The sequence below is a fragment of the Vidua chalybeata genome, chromosome 9 (assembly GCF_026979565.1).
Source record: "Vidua chalybeata isolate OUT-0048 chromosome 9, bVidCha1 merged haplotype, whole genome shotgun sequence".
In the NCBI taxonomy this organism is placed as follows: domain Eukaryota; kingdom Metazoa; phylum Chordata; class Aves; order Passeriformes; family Viduidae; genus Vidua; species Vidua chalybeata.
In genome coordinates this window covers 3,922,245-3,942,741 of record NC_071538.1, presented here as the reverse complement: position 1 = coordinate 3,942,741, position 20,497 = coordinate 3,922,245, and the positions used below count along the sequence as shown (strand labels likewise).

Genomic DNA, 20,497 nt, shown 5'->3' with positions numbered 1-20,497 from the left:
CCGGACGCCTCTCCCGAGCCGCGACTCCCCTTCCCGCCGCCGGGCTGAGGGGAGGAACCATCTTGAGTCCCCTCCGCGCTGCCACACGAAGCCCCGCACAAGCGAGGCGGTCTCAGGAGCAGGCGGGGGCCGGGGAAAGGGCTGCCGGCGGCTGCGAGGGCAGCAGGGGCAGAGCCTCCCGCCATCGCCCGCCTCCCCTCAGGCCTGGGGCAGGGCGCCGTGGCTCCGCCCGCGCTGACGCGAAGGGCGGGGAAGAGGCGAGCCGGGGGAGGGAGAAAGGGAGGGATGGAGCCGCACTAAGGCGAAGCGGGGCCGGGGCGCAGCGCGGGCGGTGGCGGCGGCGCCTCCTCGACACCACGGCAGCATGGAGGCGGCCGCGGGAGCGTCGGCAGAGCCGGCGGCATGGGCGGCAGAGCCCTTCGCGGAGCCGGAGCCGGGCTCGGAGGAGCTGGAGGCGGGCAGCGCGCTGGACCGCGTCCTGCGGGAGTCGGTCTGCCAGCAGCAGGGCTGGGTCCGCGTCTACGGTAAGGGGCGCCGGGGCGGGGAGCGGCGGAAAACTTCCCGGCCCTAACTTCTTTCTCCCCGCTGCTGAAGCTCCCAGTTCCCCGCGGCTCCTTGCCTCCCCCCTCCCCGCCGGGTTCCCGGAGCCCGGGTTCGCCCCGCGCCACGCCTTCCCCTCTGCCGAGGTGCAGGATGCTCCGGTGCCGGGATCCGCGTCCAAAGCTTTTGTGTGCCCGGAGTCCCAGGATGTGTGCCCGGGATGCGGGTGCCGGCAGGGCTGAGCGCTCCCGGATCTAATTAGTATTAATGAGCAACTATGGCCTGGGAGGTGCTGATACCGTGGGTCCCGTCGCCCCGGACTTACTGGTCTGTGTTACATAGGCACCTTTATAATTTATAAAAAGGATGTTAGGATCTTGAGCACTGCAGGACGCGGGGTTGTTTCCCCTTCTTTGTCAAATTCTCCCTGGTATGTAACCTTTTAAAATTAACTTGATTTATGTGGCCGGGCCTCTGGTTTGTTTAGGCGCTCAGCTGAAGTGTAGTCGGATTTTATCTCTCGATCAGCACCTAAATAGTGGAAATTCTGTTTTATCTTTTCCTTGTCTCTCCCTCTTGTTTGTCTTGGTAATCTGAGGATAATTACTCCCACGTTTCAGAGTGAAGAGTACTGCAGGCATTATTTTGTTTTCCCTCCTGTAACAAATTTGATGGTTCAGCCTCGAAAAGGCACCACTTGTGGTGTGTGCACATGTTACCTTTCTCTGCTATTATTATTGTTGCCCCTTCCCTGGAAGTGTTCAAGGCCAGGTTGGATGGGACTTGGAGCAACCTGGTCTACTGGAAAATGTCCCTGCCCATGGCAGGGAGGTTGGAGCAAAACCATCTTTAAGGGCCGTTCCAACCCAAACCATTCCATGTTTCTATGATGATGGAGAAGCTGTAAAAACACTTTTTTAATTGGGACTTCTAAACATGTTTTATGCTGGTGATAGTCCCTTTCATCTACCTCACCCATCCTGAATCCCAAGGAGATTGCCCAGGTTTTCCCTGACCTGTAAAACTAGACGCAAATGCGCTCTGTTATCTGTGTCATTGATCTGTTACTGGTTGTGTTCTTCCTGAAACACAGCGATGACATGAATAAGTTATCTGCAACAACTCTGCTGCATCTCTTGGCTGATGGCAGGTAATTATTGTGAGTACCACCAGCCTGAGCCTTCACACATATCAAATGAGAAAGATCAGGCTGCAGGTTTTCTGGAGAGCATGGTCTGTTCAAAGACCTTTGTGTTTATTTTGGAAGCTTGAAAAGCTGGTCCCTCATCCCTCACCTGGATGAGGTTGTCTGTCTGCTTTCTGTCTGGTGCATCAATGAGCAAAGTTATGCTTAGCAGAATTAATTGTAATAGAAGTTTGGGATTTTTAATAGTTTGCACTGTGTTTAGCTTGCTGCTTCTTGCTTACCTTGCTTTTGTTAATCCCTGCCTAGAGCTGAGACTATAAAATGCAGCCTTATGCAAAAATATCTCTCTGCTGTTGTTGAGAGGCTTTCCAAAGAAAGCCATTTGCCTTCAGATTGTTTGTTTGTTGAGAATACTTCCTAAAGGTAAAATGAGAATGTACTTAAGAAGGGGATGTCTGGCACCAGCCTATCTGATTGTTACCAGGGTTGTATCTTCATGAGTGGAAGCAGGAATGTGGTTTCAAAATTAGCCACAGTGAGGAACATTGCTTGTTGATAAAGTCATATGTTGTGATGTGCTTGTAGTTTGACATTAACGTGTAGATAAATGGGGGAAAATCCACTGTGACAGGGCCCAGCTAGCTCACAGGCTATAAAAATCGGCCTACACTTCAAGCATGTAAAAATACATCTCATAGCCCTAGGACAATAACTAATTATTCCTAGTCTGTGTTTAAAAACAACTAATTATCCCTTTCCCTCATAAAGAATCTGATGTGTGTCTTCTCTCCTTTCCCTAAGAAATTGCAATCAGATTAGCTAGTATTTGTTTGTTTCCTCCTGCTTATTAGCCTTTATTTTTTTCTTGCATGAGCACATCTGGAGAAGTTTGTGGACAATGAAACAAGCTGAAACTGTGCCATGTTTGTGCACAACTAAATATGGGTTACAAACCTATGAGTGACAAGTGTTATTCATAGGATTAAAAGTAAAGCCTTGCACAGTTGTTTGAGGAACCACAGCAGAATAGCGAAAGAAAACAGGAACAGAAAGCTTAGCCTTATTGTCTGTATTGTCTGATAAACAAAGAGAACACTAACACTAATTATTTCACCATGAATGGCTGGGGGAGGGAAGGAATATCGAGCACATGAAAAGTGGAGAAGCGTTTTCTGGCATGGTGAGAAACACAGCTTTTGATGTCACTGCATTTCTTTTCCACGTGTCTCTGTGAACGTGAACCACTGTGTAGGGGTGTTGTTCCAAATGAAAGGTGACTGTCTGAAAAGTGTCCCTAGTAGTGGAAGCATGTATTTTGAAGAAAAAGAGCTCAGCAGCCACTTAAAGACAGACAGCTGTTTATTTCTGTGCATCTCTATTTGGCAGTGGTGTGCCATCTACTTTGTCTCTGTCCAAAGGAGTAATTACTGCCATGAGGGGAGCTGGTCTGGTTGCAGAGCCTGTAAAACTTCATCTGTTAGCGCAGAGAAAAGAATTTAGCATTAAAGTCCCATCATTGCTGGTCTCTGCGGCTTGCCAGCAGTATGACAGCGATGTGAATACAGTAGGACTTTACAATGTCTGGGATGTGATTTCAGTGTGACACTGAGGTCTTGTCTGACTTCACTACGAGATCTAAATCACAGTCTGGCTATTTTTGCATTTCCTGCCATAGCTGCACTAGTTCCAAGGGTGGCTGTTTCATTCTGCGTTCTGGAGGTTCAGCAGCTTCTGCTTAAGTGAATTAGCCAGGACATTATCATGGAAATACAGTTTCCTTACCCATGGACGGAGTTTGAAATATAATTAGTTTCCTTTAACCTGATGTTTGAATAGTGGACGGGAGCTGCAGATTTGCTTGTCAGAGTGATAGGTTTAATTGCTCGTGAAACACAAATCATGTGAGTGCTGTTAGATGATGTTTCCAAGAACTGGTTTTGACACACAACTAATGTTTCTGTAAAATATGTATCGACGTGTGTTCTGGGTGACGGCTTCCATTCAGACTCATGGCATGTGTGCAAGGGGTAGGAGGGAGGAGGTGTTTTGCCTGGATTAATGCTATGATTTTTTTAACTTTTTTTCCGCTCTCTAAAAGTGATAACTGACTTTGAAAGCATCCACCCATGTTTCAAGGTCTTTTTCTCTGCTCTTTGAAACAAGTTTTGTGAGGAGGAGGCAGAACAATAACTGAATAGACAGCATTTTCAGTGCTAACTGTGGAAACAGAGCAATTACATTGCCTGGTGTGGCTGACTGAACATCCATGGATTTTGCAGGAATGAATTCTAAAGCCAGCATCACAGCATTGGTGTTAAATGTTGCATGTGGTGGGGGTAGAATCGGTTTTTGCCTGATGTACAGCCTATGTCTAAACAGGTTGCAAACTTCTGTGATGGAGTTGTCAGATTCATTGTTGATGTGCCTGCTCTAAGCTCACTGTGAAAGCTCCTGTGCTAAAATTGCAAAAGAAGAGTTGCTGAAATATGTAAAAAATAGGACAGGGAAGAGTCTGTTCTTGAGTGCTCAGCCTGCAAACAGACATTGTTGCTCTGGGGCCTTATCTGGACTAGGAAATGTCTTTCTCTTTTAGCAGCAGTGCTAAAAGCTGATGGTAGTTGTACAAACTCGAGTGCAGATAGGATGTGGACTCTTTCATCACCTTGTCCTCTAATCCTGCGGGCAATCTGGAGACATTCCTCACTGCTGGAATGACCTTCCTCGCCCCCCTTTCTCCTGGCAGAAGGAAAAGGCTCTCCAAGCATGGGCTCCATGCCTTTTCATGGATATCAATCTGCAGACAGAGCTTCTAACTCCAGAAAAAGCCCTAGACCCTGTGCAACCAGACAGAAACATCTCTTGGCTGCCTCAAACCTGAGTTCCAGGCTTTTAAGTATTGGCTCTCAGAAAATACCAGACTCATGCTCAGGACTGAAGCCATGGTAATATACGTGGTGTCATGCAGAGATTAAAAAATAGCTGTGGCTTGGGCACTGAGCAGAAGCATCTCCTAATCATGTGAAATTCAGTTCAAAAGCCCAGTTTCTGTGAGCTATCTATTCCAGCAGTTTGTTTTCTGTCTTGCTTAGTTCTTTTATATCAATGATTTCAACTCTGTTCTGGGGGGTTTCTGGTTCTTTACAGCCTGCCTCACTATGACTTTGAAAGTAGCTATTTATATCTACCTTTTCTTTTTATATTCTTGTTTTATTCCACTGTTTGCAGTCGCAAAGATTATCCACTTCCAAACCGTCTTGCTTTGGATGAGTACCAACAGGCTTTGGTAACGAGTAGCATCTTGTTGTCAGCAGATCCTTTCCTTCCAGCCCTGCTCATGCTGCTGGCCGGCTTTTTTTCCGAGATGTGCGTGCGGGGATGGGGAGTGTGAGCCGCCACCCTCCCTGCCCGGGGTCCCGCCTGCCCCCCAGCCTCCAGCCGAGCCCGAGGAGGTCCCACCAGGTGGCGGCATCTTCATTGCGGTGGTGCAGGACCTGCCGAGGATGCCTGAAACACGCGGGGGGGATCCCGTCCTCTCCGCTCCCAAACCTTATCGCTCATCTCCACAAGCTGAGTTACGAAGTACTCTAGAGGCCGTCTAACAAGGGGGAGGTGAGAATGGTGTAGTTAATGTAAAAACAAAAACAAAACCAAAAAACCCCTCTTAGCCAGGCAGCAAGGCAATCTGCTAGGTGAGATGGCTGTTAGTGAAGGATCTCCTCCTAGAGATGCCTGTGGATAGTCAGCTGGGCTGAGGTTTGTATCTGCTGCCTTTCTGAGTGGCTGTGGAGCTGCAATTCCTTGCAGGAGAACATTTGCTTTTAGGAAGGGCTTAACAGGAGATAAGGTGAAGGTGCAGAGACCCCTGGAAAGCTGAAAGGGAGCTGGAGAGCTGCATGGCATCTGTGCAGGCAGTCTTGTGTTGGAAAGGAGAGAAGGTCAGTGTTCACCAGCGTTTCTTTCCCTTCTGATCAATAGGCTTATTATTAACTCGCCCAGAAAGTTGGTGCAAAAGCAGGCTTGGAAGATAAACCTTGTTGAGCTGGGAAATGTCATTTCCTGAGTGTTTGGACAATGCCTGCTGTGGTGATATTTGACCTTATCGTAGCCTTCAGGTACGGAATGAGGGACAGACATTGAATACTGACAGCATAAAGCTTTTGTTAGTTTTGTTGAGATGATAAGCAACAATGAATTTTAGTTGGAGCCCTATTGTAAAAGGCAGAGTTTAATCAAAACCAAGGTTTTAAGTGACTGCATTTGCTACAGATGAAAAACAGTCTAGTGTGCTGTGGGTAGAGATGCTGCTTTCCCGTGCCAGACAGCAGCAGGGAATATCAAAAGATGAGTGAGGTGCTCTTGCAGGTGATCTGCTCATGCCTGCTCTGTGACAGCTCCTCTAATAGCCCTTTTTGACCCCAGGGAATTCCTACAACCATGCAGGGGGTGAATTAAGGAGCCTCTCTGCTCATTCTCCTGGGCACTGGCAGAGGTGACTTGGAATGGAGCTGAGAGCTGGACACAGCCTGTTTTTTTCCTTGGTTGCTTTACTCCAAAATCTTATTGCATAATCAGCCCTTTGACGTTAAAACTGTTTGCCTTTCCTCTTTTTAAGGAACACTGACAGGAACTTATACATAAATGAAGTTTTAAAAATTTTTTGGGGGAGTTTTTAGCTGGACTCCTTCAGCTGGCTGGGTTGTTGCAGGTGTTGCCTAGGTTACTAATTTATTAAGTCACTTAAATATTTGGAGGCATCAACAATACTAGAGTATGCTGGGGAAAATGAGGATGACATTATTTTAGAACACTGGTTTCCTGACTCCTGTATTTCAGTCACACGATTTATCTCTGGCTGAACATTTTCATGTGGTGCTGTTTCCTATTTTTAAACAATAGGGAAAAAAAAGGGAAGATAAGAAGAGCATAACTGTGACCTGTTGACTTATTATGAGATCATGGATTCCTTTTAACTGATATTTATAGATTTTTATAAAAAATAGCTGAGACTTCGGTATTTTTGACTTATATGCCTTTTTAGCCTCAGGGTCAGAAGTTAAGATCTCATCTGAATTCTTTCAAAATCCTCTGTGAAGACACATAGTAATCATGGAAATACAAATTGTATCTGCAAGGAAAGTAACCAAGTGAAAAGAAATATTGCTGCATTTTGGTTTGTACAATTCTCTCAAAGCCCTTTGTGTGTTTTGACACCCTCCTATGTTAGAAAACCTTTATAAAATTAATCACGAGGGAACAGCATTTGTTAATTCTCTTTAATAGGGTTTTGAAAGGTCACAAAAATGTAGAAAGGCTCATCTCCAAGCGTTGGGATTATTTTTAATTGTAAAGCAAGCTGGAGCAGTGCAAGTAAGGAGCTCTTGGAGGTGAAGGGGTCTTTGCACTTAAGTAAATGTAAAACCAAGTCCTGGATTTAGATCCTTTATTATCTAAAGGGATTTTTTTTTCCCAGCTGGGAATACCCCATTAGAAATTAGCTCTTACACTGCAAGCACTGGCAGGCACTTAGTTAAACACATTAATTCTGCAAACTGTGGGAAAACGACACCCATTTCAGCAGATGTGCATGCGTCTGGTGTAGATTTGCATAAGAATGCATATGCTTCTCTGTGAGTTTCTGGCTTGATTAAAACTTGCAGGCACCTTTTCTCTTCCTCTAATGCTGTGTCTGCATTCTTGGCCATTAATGGTTTAATTGAAAATACCCCAGTTTTTTCTGTCTTAAGATAATTCATTTTATTTACACAGTGCTGCACTGTAGATGTGCTTGGTGCTGTATAGACAGAGGCTGCTTTGCTTGTCTTTTGGAATTTGTAGCCAGAACCGGAGAATAAAGGATATAGCAAACATGGAAAATGGCAAATGTGTTTGAAAGTGGATGGAGGATTACACGGTGGAGTATCAGGAGCTGGGAGGGGATTGTGTGTATTCAGTCCCAGCTTCCAAGGTGGTGTGGGAATGGAAATCAGTACTGTGATGAGAAGAAAAGAAGTGTTGAGGAATCTGTGACTAAAAATGATCTCAGACTTAATCCCTCCCAGCATTAGGGTTTCACAGTAACAGTCCAAGAGATTCAGCAGAACCTCTTCACCTTGGTCCTGTTCTCAGTCTGCATGGCATGAAAAGAGTGTGGGAAATTCCTTCAGGTAGACTGTAACATTCAGTCTGAGGAAGTGTTCTTAACTCTGGTAGCAGGGAATTGAAGCAAAGTACTGGAGGCAGGGTATTTAAAAAGAGGAACATTACTTGGGTTTTGACTTGAAATTTCCAACAAGGAGACAAAACTTCCTAGGAATAAGCATTTTGTGTCCATTGTATCCACGTAACATGATGTAAGAAATGCTGGATGCCCCCTACCACCTTCTAGGGCTTCAGGAGGAGATGTTTTGGTTTTTTTTCCTAGGGCTTCAGAAGGAGATCTTTTGTGTCAAGAAAGGGAGCAAACTTAAAGCAGCGGAGTCTCTGGGACAGGCACCTGATGGCAGTGAGCCCAACTGCATCAGCAACAGCTTCATGCTCTCCTGAGAGCTCTGATGTTCCCCAGCTCTGGAATAGCAGTCCTCAGGGTTAGGCTGAGAAAGCTGGAAAACCTGGACATTTATGACACATCCGCTTTTGGGAGATCCCTCACAGAGGAACTCGAAGTTACTATGTGGAATACAATAGTGTAACTGCATTTCTCCTCTGGGGATATACATCATCCTCTACTAGTAAGGGCTTGGAGGAAATATAGGTGGGTTTGGCACTTCTGGAGGGATTTCTGCTCCCCGTTTGATACTTGCATGACAGAGTTAAAAACCTGCTTGCTTTTTTCAGGATCTCATTACTTGAGTTAGTGGATTGGCTTGAGATAAGTGGAGGTAATTCACACCCTCATTTAGCTGACTCTTTAGTGCACTGATACTGGTCTCAACAAGATAGGGGACAGATGCTGCACTACTCGGCACAGTGTGTGCTATGAGGGTTCCAGGAAAATGTGTGCAAAGCAGCAGTGGCTGGGAGGGCTCAGTGCAGTCCTTGAATCTCATTTGGAAATTAAGTGATCGCTTTGCTTCAGGTTTTCTGTTCCAATTTGCCTTGACAAATGGTGACTGCTTTATTAACAATTCCATCAGGGTTAAAGGAGGAAGGATCAGTTTCACTGACTTGAACCATTCATTGCCTTGCTGTATGAGTGCATCCAAAGCATTAATGGTTTTATTTGAGAGGGCTGCTCTGAGCTGAGAAGGTGAGGAAATGAGGCACAAATAGGTCAGATAACTTGTCCAAGGACATACAAGAAACTTTGCAACAGAAGCCTGATCTCCTGAGACACCTACAGTGCTTTGCTTGCATGCCGTGGGTAGCACTGCTTTGTGTTTGGGGTGCCTCTAAGCCTGCTGCTTTACTTAGAACCTCTGTAACTATTAATAATCCCCCAAATACCCTATTACCTGTCAGATCTGTAGGTCAGCAGGGCAAGATGCCCTCAGAGAGGGACTTCCATTCAGGTGATTACATCTGCTTGTTCCTTTTATTCCTTTTTTTTTTTTCTTATTCCCCAAAAAGCCAAAGGTAAAGCTTTGTTGACCTTACATATAGAATAAACTTGTCTCATTACAGTGATAGCAGGCTGGACCACTGGTATGAAGGTATTGGATAGCCAGCACTCATTAGCTTTTTGTAATTTGTAAGGCTGAGTGGTGCCTAAATAATTAATTTCAGGTAGGTAACTCTTCACTGCTGACTGGGGGAAGCAAATACAGATCAAACCTAGAAAACCATAGAACAATGGTTAAACCACTTTGAACTCCAACATCCTTCCTGTGGCATTTGGGACCTGGTGCCAGTGGATAGCACAAGTTGGCTTTGCCAACACTTGACTGATCCATAGTAGTTTTCCATGTTAGGTATTTTATCATAGGAGTACAGTGCAGTGCAGGCTCTAGGAAAGAAGAGGAGACAAAATGCTTCCTGAAAAGATGTTTATTTACATTATGAGGTTATACCTCAAGCTGTACAGACAAGCTGCTGCCTTCACTGCATTTCCTACTTGCTTAAATATACTGGAACATGTACATCACGCACCAGAAACACAATGTGCTCACACTTGCTAGGAAATCATTAGACTTCCTTGTCAAATAATACTAAGTATTTCCTATTTTGAGGAGGTATGTTTCTGTAATTATTTTCCATCTTTTTTTTTTTTTTTTTTTTTGTTCAGCATGGTGGGTAGTTGATAGGTATCCTGGAAAATAAGAAGTCAGGAAAGAAACCAACATCCTTCTAAACCAGGTTTGAGAAGATTTATCTAAATGGCATTGGTTTATGCTCTCTCATGCTCTCTGGCAGCACTTGCTTAGGATGTCAGTGAGGTGTGGGGTGATTAATTACCCTGTTGAATAGATTTCATGGGGTCCTTCCTTAACTCCTTCCATTAGCTCAGGCCGTGCTCACTGAAGTTTTCAAATAGCCTCAACTCCCTAGAGATAATGAGTTTTATATCCCATATAGTGAAGTAGCAAAAAAAAAAGTTTTATGGTCTTGCCATAAATATTTATGTCAGTTTGCTTCCACGTACCATTGGCTGGTGACTCCTCTGCTTAAAGAAGCTCCTGTAGTTGTTCATGTCCAATTCTGTAAGTATTGTCAGAGCAGTGTGAACTGAGGCCATTTCTAATTCAACTCTCCTCATTTTGATGCCAGTGGTTGCTAATTTCTCAATTTATAGCCATTAAATCATTATAACCATTAAATCAAATTAGGAAGGAAACCTCCTTTTTTTTTTTTTTGTCAGCCTATACAAGCTTTACAGACGGAAGTTAAGCATTTTCTGCTCTAATTTTTTTTTTTTTTTTATTTTGAACTTACTAATAGGGAAGTCAGGAATGTGAAGTAAAGGGCCTCTGTTTGAAGAAATGATGAATGTGCACGATAAAAGGAAGTATGATAAGAAGGAAGCAAATTTTTTTTTTTTTTATTCCAGACCTGTGCTGGAAATGGGGAATTTGCATATGTTGTAAAAGTCAAAATATGTCTGAAACTTTGCTGGAAAAAAAAAAAAAAAAAAAAGAGGAATGCTGTAATAATAGTTGAAAATCTAAGTGGTATGAAAGGGAATTAATCTTTGCAATTCTGGCACAACTTGCTTTCTGCTATTTTATTTTGTCAGAATATATTGATTTTTCTGTGTTAAAAACCAGAAAAGGGTGAAAATACAAAAGTATCTGAAAATGCAGTATGGCTGTCAGTGATAAATATATGTGTGCTGTGAGAGCAGCATTCACCTGAATCATCATGTCTCAAATTTATCTGGATCCAGACTTCAGCAGGGTGTTTGGCCAGTTCCATTATGCATTTTTGGTAATTTGGATTTAATGGCTCTCTTGGCACCTTTAGCCTGCTGCTTATATATAATGGTGATATAATACTGGTCATCTTTTATAATACTGGTCATCTCTAATTATTACATTTGTGAGGCAATAAACAATTAGGAATTGTAAATAAGCAACTAGAAGGAGGCTTTTTCCTTAGTCCTGTATTTTGACTTACACATTTTTATAAAAACAGATCATAATCCCTTTCTTTATGAATAATTTGAAGAGCAATAGCTCTTAGTATCAAAATACAGTAACTGTTTTCTTTGCAATGGTACAAATCTCTTCTCAGAATAGGATGGAAACCAGACAGCCTGAGAAACAGCAAGTGCTCTGGTAGAAGTTAAGGTAGTTTCCCCTTTGAGCAGATAGGTGTTCCTATAAAAAGGTGCTAAGAATTAAATCAACCTGCTTCTTCCATGCTGAGAAAATACTTGCTCTGATTACAGGTTATATTAGCTTTGATGTTTCACTTAATTCTGGGGAGAAAAAAATGGTGAGAGTGGACTGCTGGGCCCTGGCTTTCTGTGTGTTCAGGCTGATTTTACTGCCATCTTTGTGGGATTACCACAGGTATCTGCTGGTCAGGCCATGACATCTCTTGGCTGACATGTGTAAAACTGTAAAACATAACCACCACATCTGTTTGCAGATCAGTCTCTACCTGGATGGCTCTAAAAAAGCTTTGGGCTGAATCTCAAATGAAAGCTGTGGTGACAGAGGGGTGTTGGGACGTTGACACCCAACAACATAAATCTTTGCTGTCAAGGCTGCTATTGTTGTTGATGGAGTTCAGAAGGGTTATCGCGAGTTCAGTCTAAAAAGCATGCAATTAAGTTTAAAACTTGGAGTAGCTTTGCAGGAGACTTACAGAGGAAAAGCTGTTATGTATCACTTGGAGGCTAGTTAATCTGTTTCATCAGGTTACCGGCTGAGATGTTCTAGCTGTACTTTTGATTTCCATTTATAAAAACCACCCAATTCTCTAGATGACACAGTATCCCTCCCTGTTTTGTTTCCAGACTTTTTTGACGTGGCTTCTTTGTGACCTACTTTCTCTGCTTTAAGGTTGCTTTTTTTCATTCCCTTCCAAAAGGAAGTGCCTTCCATGAGAAATGCTGGAAGTTCACTAACCAGTTCTTAGTACTGGTAGATGAAAACTTGGACCAGCCTGAGTGGCCTTCTGCTTACACCCTGGGTAGATGATGTAATTGACTTTTGGGTGCTTTCCTTACTAAGTTCTGTTGCTGACCATTTTGAGACCCTGGAGCTGGGTGTTTGGAGAATTAGGGAAGGAAATGCCTGTGTTTCCTTGGAGCTCTCATTACTCGTGATGGAACTGGCCAGCCCTGTGACTTTTAGGGGCATTGTGTTGGCCTCTTGTCCTTGCAGGGGCCTGCAGTATGTCATGTGCTTATTACTTAAGCACTTGCACAGCTGGAGGAAGCAACATCCCAGTTCTTATTCTGGGGTGTTCTTCATTTGTGTTGCTCCTTGTGGTTTTCTCTGTAGTTCCCACTGGTGGTGATTCAGTTTGAGGCTGAGCTGTATCTCTCTTCAATTAGTGGTGCCTTTGCTTTTTATCTGGGGCAGGAGGTGTGTGTTTACTTCTTTGTGGGGACACTTAAAAAACAGTTAGTGTGATGCAGATACGCAATTTTCAGCAGATATGTAACGTTTAGCTAAATCTTTTGGGGGGATTAATACCTCAGTGGAAAAAAATTTCACTCCTGCAATTTCACAAAGCTGATGTAGCATTTGTAATCATCATCTCATAAAACTGGCTGCTTTTTTTCCTGCTCCATTTCACTCTGGTGTCAAGTTGGTATAGACACTGGTTACCCAAAAGAAAAATCTACTCCAGTCCTTTTTATGGAACCTTGGTGGCTTTTTGGTTTCCAGCAAAGATTAGCCAGCTTTGTGTGTGTGTCTCTGTTATAAAATGAGCATGCTATTAATTTTAACTACACAGTTTTTGCTTGAAACAGCAATTCAAACCATGAGGGAAATTGTTTTTGTGTGTGTTGATGTCAAAGGAATTTCAGCAAAGGTGACATTCTGCTCCCATTGGGGTCTGCCTTTGCTCATCTGGGGTTGGGTGCAGGGTGCCCTTAAGCCCCTTAGAAAAACCTTTACCAGAAGGTGAATGGAGAGCTTGAACTACAAGAGATGTTCACCAGTGCTGCAGACAGCAAGCTACTGGAGGAGAAACACGTTCTTGTAGTCTACTGCTGTAAGTCAGAATCCTCACTGCCTCCCTTGCTGCCTTGTGTCTAACCAGCTGTGGGCTTGTGTGCTGGTATAAACATGAGGTGGAGTTATGCTTGTAAATGGAGTGCTGGAAGAGTCTGGGGGCTAAAAATACAGCTGAAAGTAGCTGTAGTGGAGTAATTTGCCTCAAAAGGCAACCTCTGGCATTGTGCTTAGTGTTACCAGGGCTCTGAGGTTAAAGGAGCTCTGTGTGACTGGGGAGAAAATGCAGAATTGAGCAAGTGTGGGGGTGCCAGCTGGAAAGAGCCAGTGGTTTTCTGGGTACACCATCCATTTCTCCACATCTCTTGCCAGCAGGATGCTGGGTGAAAGCGGGGTGGTGCTGTTTTTGTTGGAAGCAAACTTGGTACAAGAGGCCATACTGGTCCAGAGGTATGGCATGTGAGAGCTGTTAGTGGTTTGGAGCTTTTTAGGATGTTCTTATTCTCTGGATGGAATATCCAGCAAAGCAAGTGAAACATCGGCACCCATAAGGGATAGCTACTGAGTTTCATACCTTGGGTTTTTTTTTAATCTTTCCCTTTATCAGCATATAGGAAACTATGAATGCAAATCTCTTTCCCAGCACATGCAGATGTATTTGTTGCTTGGAATCTGAGCTGGGCAGGAGCTCTGAATTATCAGCATCTGATTCCAGAGCTTTGACAATCTGCAATCTCCTTAATATTCTGATGACCCACCATGGGTATTATTTCTCTGAGGTTTTTTTTTTTGTTGTTGTTTTTTTTTTTTTTCTTGAAACTCATATTGCAGTCTGAATGCTGTTATTCAGACTAGGATTAAAAGAGATGTTGGCTGGCTCTGTGCTTTGCACAATTTTCCTGTGGCAGCAGAAAGAGGGAGAGTGGATAGTAGGATGCTCTTTCTTCCACATTAGTACAAATGAAGCCTGAATTAGAAAGAACTTTTAAAATTGAAGTGTTATCTCCTGTTCATAATTGTGTCTCTCTAATACTATGACTACCAAAGCACATAAATTATTCATACAAGGAAGAAATACTCAGATTTTATTTCTTGGGGGATCACAGCACTTCCAAGGAAACACTTTTTACCTCTAAAGACACTGAACAACTCTGCTCTGGATTCTCTGGCAAGGGTATTATTCCAGTTACAGCTTATCTTTAGAAATAACTGCAGATTAATTTTAAAAGACACATGTATTTTAAAATTAATCTTGCTTACCCAGATGGCAATTAGATTCATCTTAATGGTAATGTAAATCTAGAGTAGCTCTCCAGCCTAAGGGCTGGCCATTTTACTGTCCAGCTGTTTTGCAAATGATTTATTTCATTTTCCCCCTTGGTTTCTTTGCCTCACCCCTCAGCTTTACTCTTGCTGCTCATAGTACAGTGAGGGAAGAACAGTTGCACTTAGCAGCTCCAATAAATGACTTTATTAGAATTAGAATTGTGTCTGCATTACACTAATACCAAAGGTCTTAGTTCATCTTATAGTCTCTGAAGCAGATTGTCATCATTTCCACACTGCCTCCTTACAGTGGGGGAAGACAGCTCTGACTCAGTCCCTGGATAAATGGGAATACAGGGAACTGAGTGCTGCTGCCTGGCAATTTGTTCAGGCTTTGTCAGTGGCTAAAAACGTCTTTCTCCCCACTTACTGTAATGTTGAGCATAACGTGCAGGAAGAAGACCTGCTTTACAACAGCTCAGGAATAAGGATGAACTACCTTTCTGTCAAAATGATAGTAAAAAGTCCTTAAGTCTGAGGATTTAATGTGGATATTTAGAGGACAGTACAAATGTTATCCTAGGACACAGCAAAACCAATGCTCCATCTGAAACCTGCAAATTTTTTGGCATTCCTTGCTGACAGAAAATAAAATTAAAAACCGTACTCTTTTCAGGCGTTCCAGTAAACAAGCTCATGAGTAGGGAATTGCCTTCTTTCAGTTGGGAAGTAGCTCACAGGATGGAAATTCCTTGCTGCTTCTCCTGTTTTTCTGAACTTCAGAGCAGTGGAATTACATGCCAAACACAGCAGAGTTTTGTGCTATCCTAGGGAAGCCGTGCCTGCAATGTCCTGGAGATGGAGCAGAGCAAGTCTTAGAGGTCAAATTCAACTCCAAGGTCCATATGAAAGATCTGAAAGATGAGGTGTGGTTCCTGGAGAGGCCTCACAGACAGACTCCCTTGCCTGGGAGGAGGTTTCCATTTGAAATGCTACCCCTGGGCTTCACTTTGAGGCTTCCTATCTTTTCTTATCTGCTGGACCAGTGTCAACTGCTACTTGTATTTGTCTGTTCTTTGCATCAGGAAAGTCTCTGCAGAGCACTGGAGGATCACCCCTGTGCCTAAGGGCTGTGACTCCCAAGGGTACTAGGAAAAAAATATTTCTTCTGCATTTTCTAATTTCTTGTATGCTATCCGTAGCTTTTTATTTTTCTGAATTAGTCTCTCTGCTACACCTGCCATGGCTCCCAAACAAAATTTAGAAGTGCAGCCCAGACAGAATATTAACACCATTCTCATTTATTTTTTGAAGAAAGGGCTAAAAAGGAAACAGCTTGCCTCAGTTGTCTTGTCAAACTTGTTTAATGTCAGTACATGAAGTATTTCACTAGAACATTTCCACCTTTACTCTTAGTAAGTGGATGTTTTTTGTGGCTGATACACACAAGGTATGAACTTCCATTCACACATCTTTGCCATAGCTTCTTTGCTCTCACTCAAATACCAGTTGTTTCTTTTGAGTCACTTATATAGCGGCAAAGAGAACAGGTAGAAAATAATGGGGTTTGTTTTTTATCTTTCTGAAGGTGTGCCTTTGTCTTGAAGATAAATCATTATTTATAAACCAAATAATGTATTTTCAAATGCAGTGTGTGGTTTGGAGGTTTTTTAAAAACTGTTCTACTTTAAACTGGAATTCTGTGGGTGAAGTGCTAGAATAAAACCCAGAAGCAGCTTGATGCTGTGCACCCACTTGGATGGTAAAGCAGAAAGAAAAATACCAGGGAAGCTGGGGAAAGGGACAGCAGCCCTAAAAATCCAAACTCTTCCTAATCTGTCTCTTAATCAATTGTGTTATGTCATTCTCAGGAGTTCACAGGCAGCCTGAAAGCAGAGACCAAAGTTCTTCATGGGAGATTTGACAAATCCACCTGTCAGTGTCACCTGACAACTGATTTATCATCTCTGACAAGTAGAAAATTGCTTTGACTTGTCTGCTGGACAAGTAAAATTTAGTAACAGTGATGGGATTTTTTTTAAATTGTCATGATCATGTAAATCCTGTTATCTCTGTAACTCAAGTTCTGAACTGTAAAATGACATTAACTTGCTTAAAAAAAATTTAAAAGGTCTCATATTAACAGATAACAGGACATTTTTCCCCCTCAGTTCATTTTTAAATCCTGTTGCCTTTCAAAGGCTCACACTTCTGTATTTCAGCCCTATTTCTCTGGTAATAGAATATTGAAGATGTCTTTTAAAGAAAAAACCCAGCGTGTAGCTATGTCACATCAAAAAACACAAAGGAAGAAAGTCTGCTTAATCTGACAAAGCATCAGTGTTCAGGCTGTAAGCTCATTATGAGGCTTGTATAGTGGGAGCTGATGTTTTTCAAATTAATTTCTATGATTACCATATAAACATTTTAATAGCCTTTCTTTCTCTCATATCCTCAGCAGCTGAATATTTTAGTATGTTATCTGGTCTTTCACAGCAGCCTTTATCCCAATCAGCCATGCATGATATGTTTACAAGAATGCTTATAAGTATTTCCACTATAATTTCATGTTCCAGGTTATGCTGCTTCAGCAGCTTCTCTGAGTGCATTTGGGGTGTTCACAGAAAACACTCAGGGAGTTCTGGGAACTTTGAATTTCTAATTTTATTTGGTAGTCAATGTAAAGAAGTCACATAATATTCTATTTAAATCTTTCAACTGTCTGGAAAACAATTTGCTGTAGCAAACATCAAACACCTTGAACAACGAGGCTGATGCTGCAGCGTTTGGTTTGGTTTGGTATGTGTGTTATTTGCTGACAATAATAAGTAAAGCCTTGTGTTCTGCTCATGCTGTGACTGAAAGGTTGAGGGAATCTAGAAAGTAGGAGTAGAGCACTGTTAAATGGCAGAGATTTGTTGGGATTAGGGATCTATGCAGAGCTGCCTCCTGCTGTAGGGTCCCAGCACAGGAAGGACAAGGACCTGTTGGAATATCCAGAGGAGGCACCAGGGTGGTCAGGGGGATGGGGCAGCTCTGCTGTGAGGAAAGGCTGAGGGAATTGGGATTGTTCAGCGTGGAGAAGAGAAGGCTTTGGGGTGACCTCATGGTGGCCTTCCAGTACCTGAAGGGAGCCCACGAGACAGATGGAGAGAGATTATTTACAAGAGCATGGAATGATAGAACAAGGAGAAATGGGCTCAAAATGAAAGAGAGTAGGTTTAGATTAGATGTAAAGAAAAAATCCTTCCCTGTGAGGGTGCTGAGGCCCTGGCATAGGTTGCCCAGAGAAGCTGTGGCTGCTCCATCCCTGGAAGTGTCCAAGGCCAGACTGGATGGGGATTGGAGCAACCTGGGATATTTGAAGGTGGCCCTGCCCATGGCAAGGGGCTGTAAGTGGATGACCTTCAAGGTCCCTTCCAGCCCAAACCATTATATTTTATAAATTAAGACTACTGCCAGCTTCTTGAAACTGGTGGAGTTTCAGGCTGTTGTACCACATAGGTTTGAGTCTTGCAGCTCAGCATTCTGATATTGCTTTTCTTCTCTCTCAGCAGCACCAGAAATGTCAAAAAATGTCATACTGCTCTAGGCATGGTCACAACATACATCCTCTGGGATCCCTCATTTGCATCCAAGACCTGTCTTGGCTCAGTTTCTATGACAATCTCCTGTTCTGTATGTTTCCCATGATTACTCCAAAGCTCCTGCTTCCCTAGGTTGTTTCCCATCAGTAGCTTTGAATATCTATACTCATGCCTTGAGCGTTTCTTCTGTGCCTCACACTCTCCCAAGCTTGTTGTCAGCAAGTAGAAGAATTGCAGCACACCAGTTAGGAGATCTGAAAGCTGTGTATGGGCAGGCTAGGCAAGCATTTGAAATCAAAATAAAATCTCCCAGCAAAATAGCGGTAGCATAATCAACAATTATAGTGTGTAAAGCTGATTTTTTCTAACCTATCTCTTTTCTGCATATGGTTCCCCCTCTCCTCCCTTTTTTTGCTTGCCCCTGCTGTTTGGGCTTTGGGGGAGGGAGACCTGTTTTGAAAGATGCATTAAATACACTAGCTAAATCTACCAAGCTAAGAAAACAGCACAAAAATAATGTAATAATTGTCAAAACCTCCTATCAAAACCTCTGTAACAGAAATAAAGCATGGATAAAATGTATGACATTTTTGAAGTGATTGCATTCTTTAGTACTGAGGAGAGACAGCAAAGTCTAGATATTGTTTGATTTTATGCGTTTTCTTTTTTGAAACTACCTGGGTTGCTGGTAAGTGTCAGCATTATTGCTGTCTTGAGGCTTTTCCAGTGACAGCTTATTAAGAAATTGAATACTCTCAGAACTGCACTATTTTAAACATAGGGGGTTGGGGATAGTGTGCAAATGAGGGAGTAAGCAAAGAGGCTTTGGAATTCCAGTCTGCTGCAGAGGAACAGATTCATTGCTGCAGGAAGAAATGGTTTCCAAGAAACTTTTGGGAAAAAGGAGGAAGAAAAGAGCAGTGCTTAAGCCTGTGACCTGCTGCACACTTTTACAGTGTTTCAACATCAATGTGGATAAAAGTAGTAAAGATGGAAGATAGGAGTAAAAGCACCTCTCATGATAAGACCAGAAGAAACAGGTTTTGCTGTAAAGATGAAATGCTCCTTGCACTTGTATTTTAAGCAATGTTTTGCTCTTTTAAAAGTGTTTGAGGAAGACAGAGATCAAGCAGGAGACATGATAATTACATGAAGCTCGTTTACTTCTACATGTCACGCCAACCATTAAATCAGGAGATGTGATGAAAACGGGTTTAGAAGGTTATTTAGCTAAGCCTGAGCTGTTCATTGTTTTTCCACTTTAGTTTAGTTGCGATTTTGTCATGTAAAATCAATGAAGGCATAAATACACAAAAAATAGGATGGCCTTTAAACTTGCCATGTTTCTAACAAGTGGTGTAGGAAACTGCTGCTGCCTGTTGACCCTGTCCCTGTGAACATCAATAACAATATGTTTATTTTTCCGCATCTCAAATGTTAAGTTGTTGATTTCAGTGGTTTTGACCTTCATTTCCTGTGGAATGAGACTTTTTTTTTTCCTCTTTCTCCTTGGATTTGAAGGTTGACCATCAGGAAACAATATTTTTTGCTTATTTTAAGCTATGCAACACATATTCATTCCATGCTTTTTCTGTCCTTGGCTTCAACTTGTAGTATCTCAGCTCCTTCCTCATTTACTCCAAATTCATCCAAAAAAAAAGGGCTGTCTTTCCTCCTGCAGGCTCTAAGCCTTTAGTAACACTGATATTAATATTATCAGCAGGCTGAAGTTCATAGGGTGATTGTGGAGTGAGAAATAGAGAGTGTAAAGGAATTACTTTGTTATTGTTCTCAGACTTTTCTCAAGGGGGAAAATAAAACTCCCTGTTAGGAGTTCAGCAAATCCAATCACCAGTGTTGAGGTTTGAAGGTACACAATTAGAAAGCAGCATGGCAGTAGGATGCAAAGAAGCACAGGATCTGTCATGCCTGAAATAGTACAGATTCTGTTCAGTAAACCTGGTCACTTAAATTTTTACCTGTCCAATTAAACTTTTAAAGTAAATTTTGGTAGATGCCTTAGATAATATACATGTGATTGGTTTCATGTCTTCATTTTTGCCCTGCAGCCTTGTTAGTCTGATCCTTCTTTCAGATAGCATCATTAAAATACTGGCTCATTAGAAAAATGCCAGGTTTTTAACATCATCTAAATGTAGCCTTGTGCATCTATTTTTTTGTAGCAATAGTGCATGCAGGCTTACCTATTTACTTTTATATTCTTTTGTTTCTCTTTCCCCCACTATATTAACAGCTGTGGTAGATGAACCAAGAGCAGGGACCCCTGCATTATGTTGGGACTTGACTTCAGTGGTGCCTTATCTAAAGCCTTGCCTGAGTAATGGCTCTGTCAACCTTTGCTGGAGGGGATAAATTTGGCTTTCCTGGTC

At 42.6% G+C, this 20,497-nt stretch overlaps 1 protein-coding gene across 2 annotated transcripts in view; it reads left to right on the top strand.

Moving 5' to 3' along the window:
• The first annotated feature begins 255 nt into the window (after window positions 1–255).
• Window positions 256–20,497, top strand: part of RASAL2 (RAS protein activator like 2) — a 163,058-nt gene continuing 142,816 nt past the window's right edge. For both annotated transcript variants that reach the window (XM_053950712.1, XM_053950711.1), the window contains exon 1: window positions 256–524. In XM_053950712.1, the coding sequence (XP_053806687.1) occupies window positions 365–524 (160 nt within the window). In that variant the 5' untranslated portion in view covers window positions 256–364. The remainder of the gene's footprint in view (window positions 525–20,497) is intronic.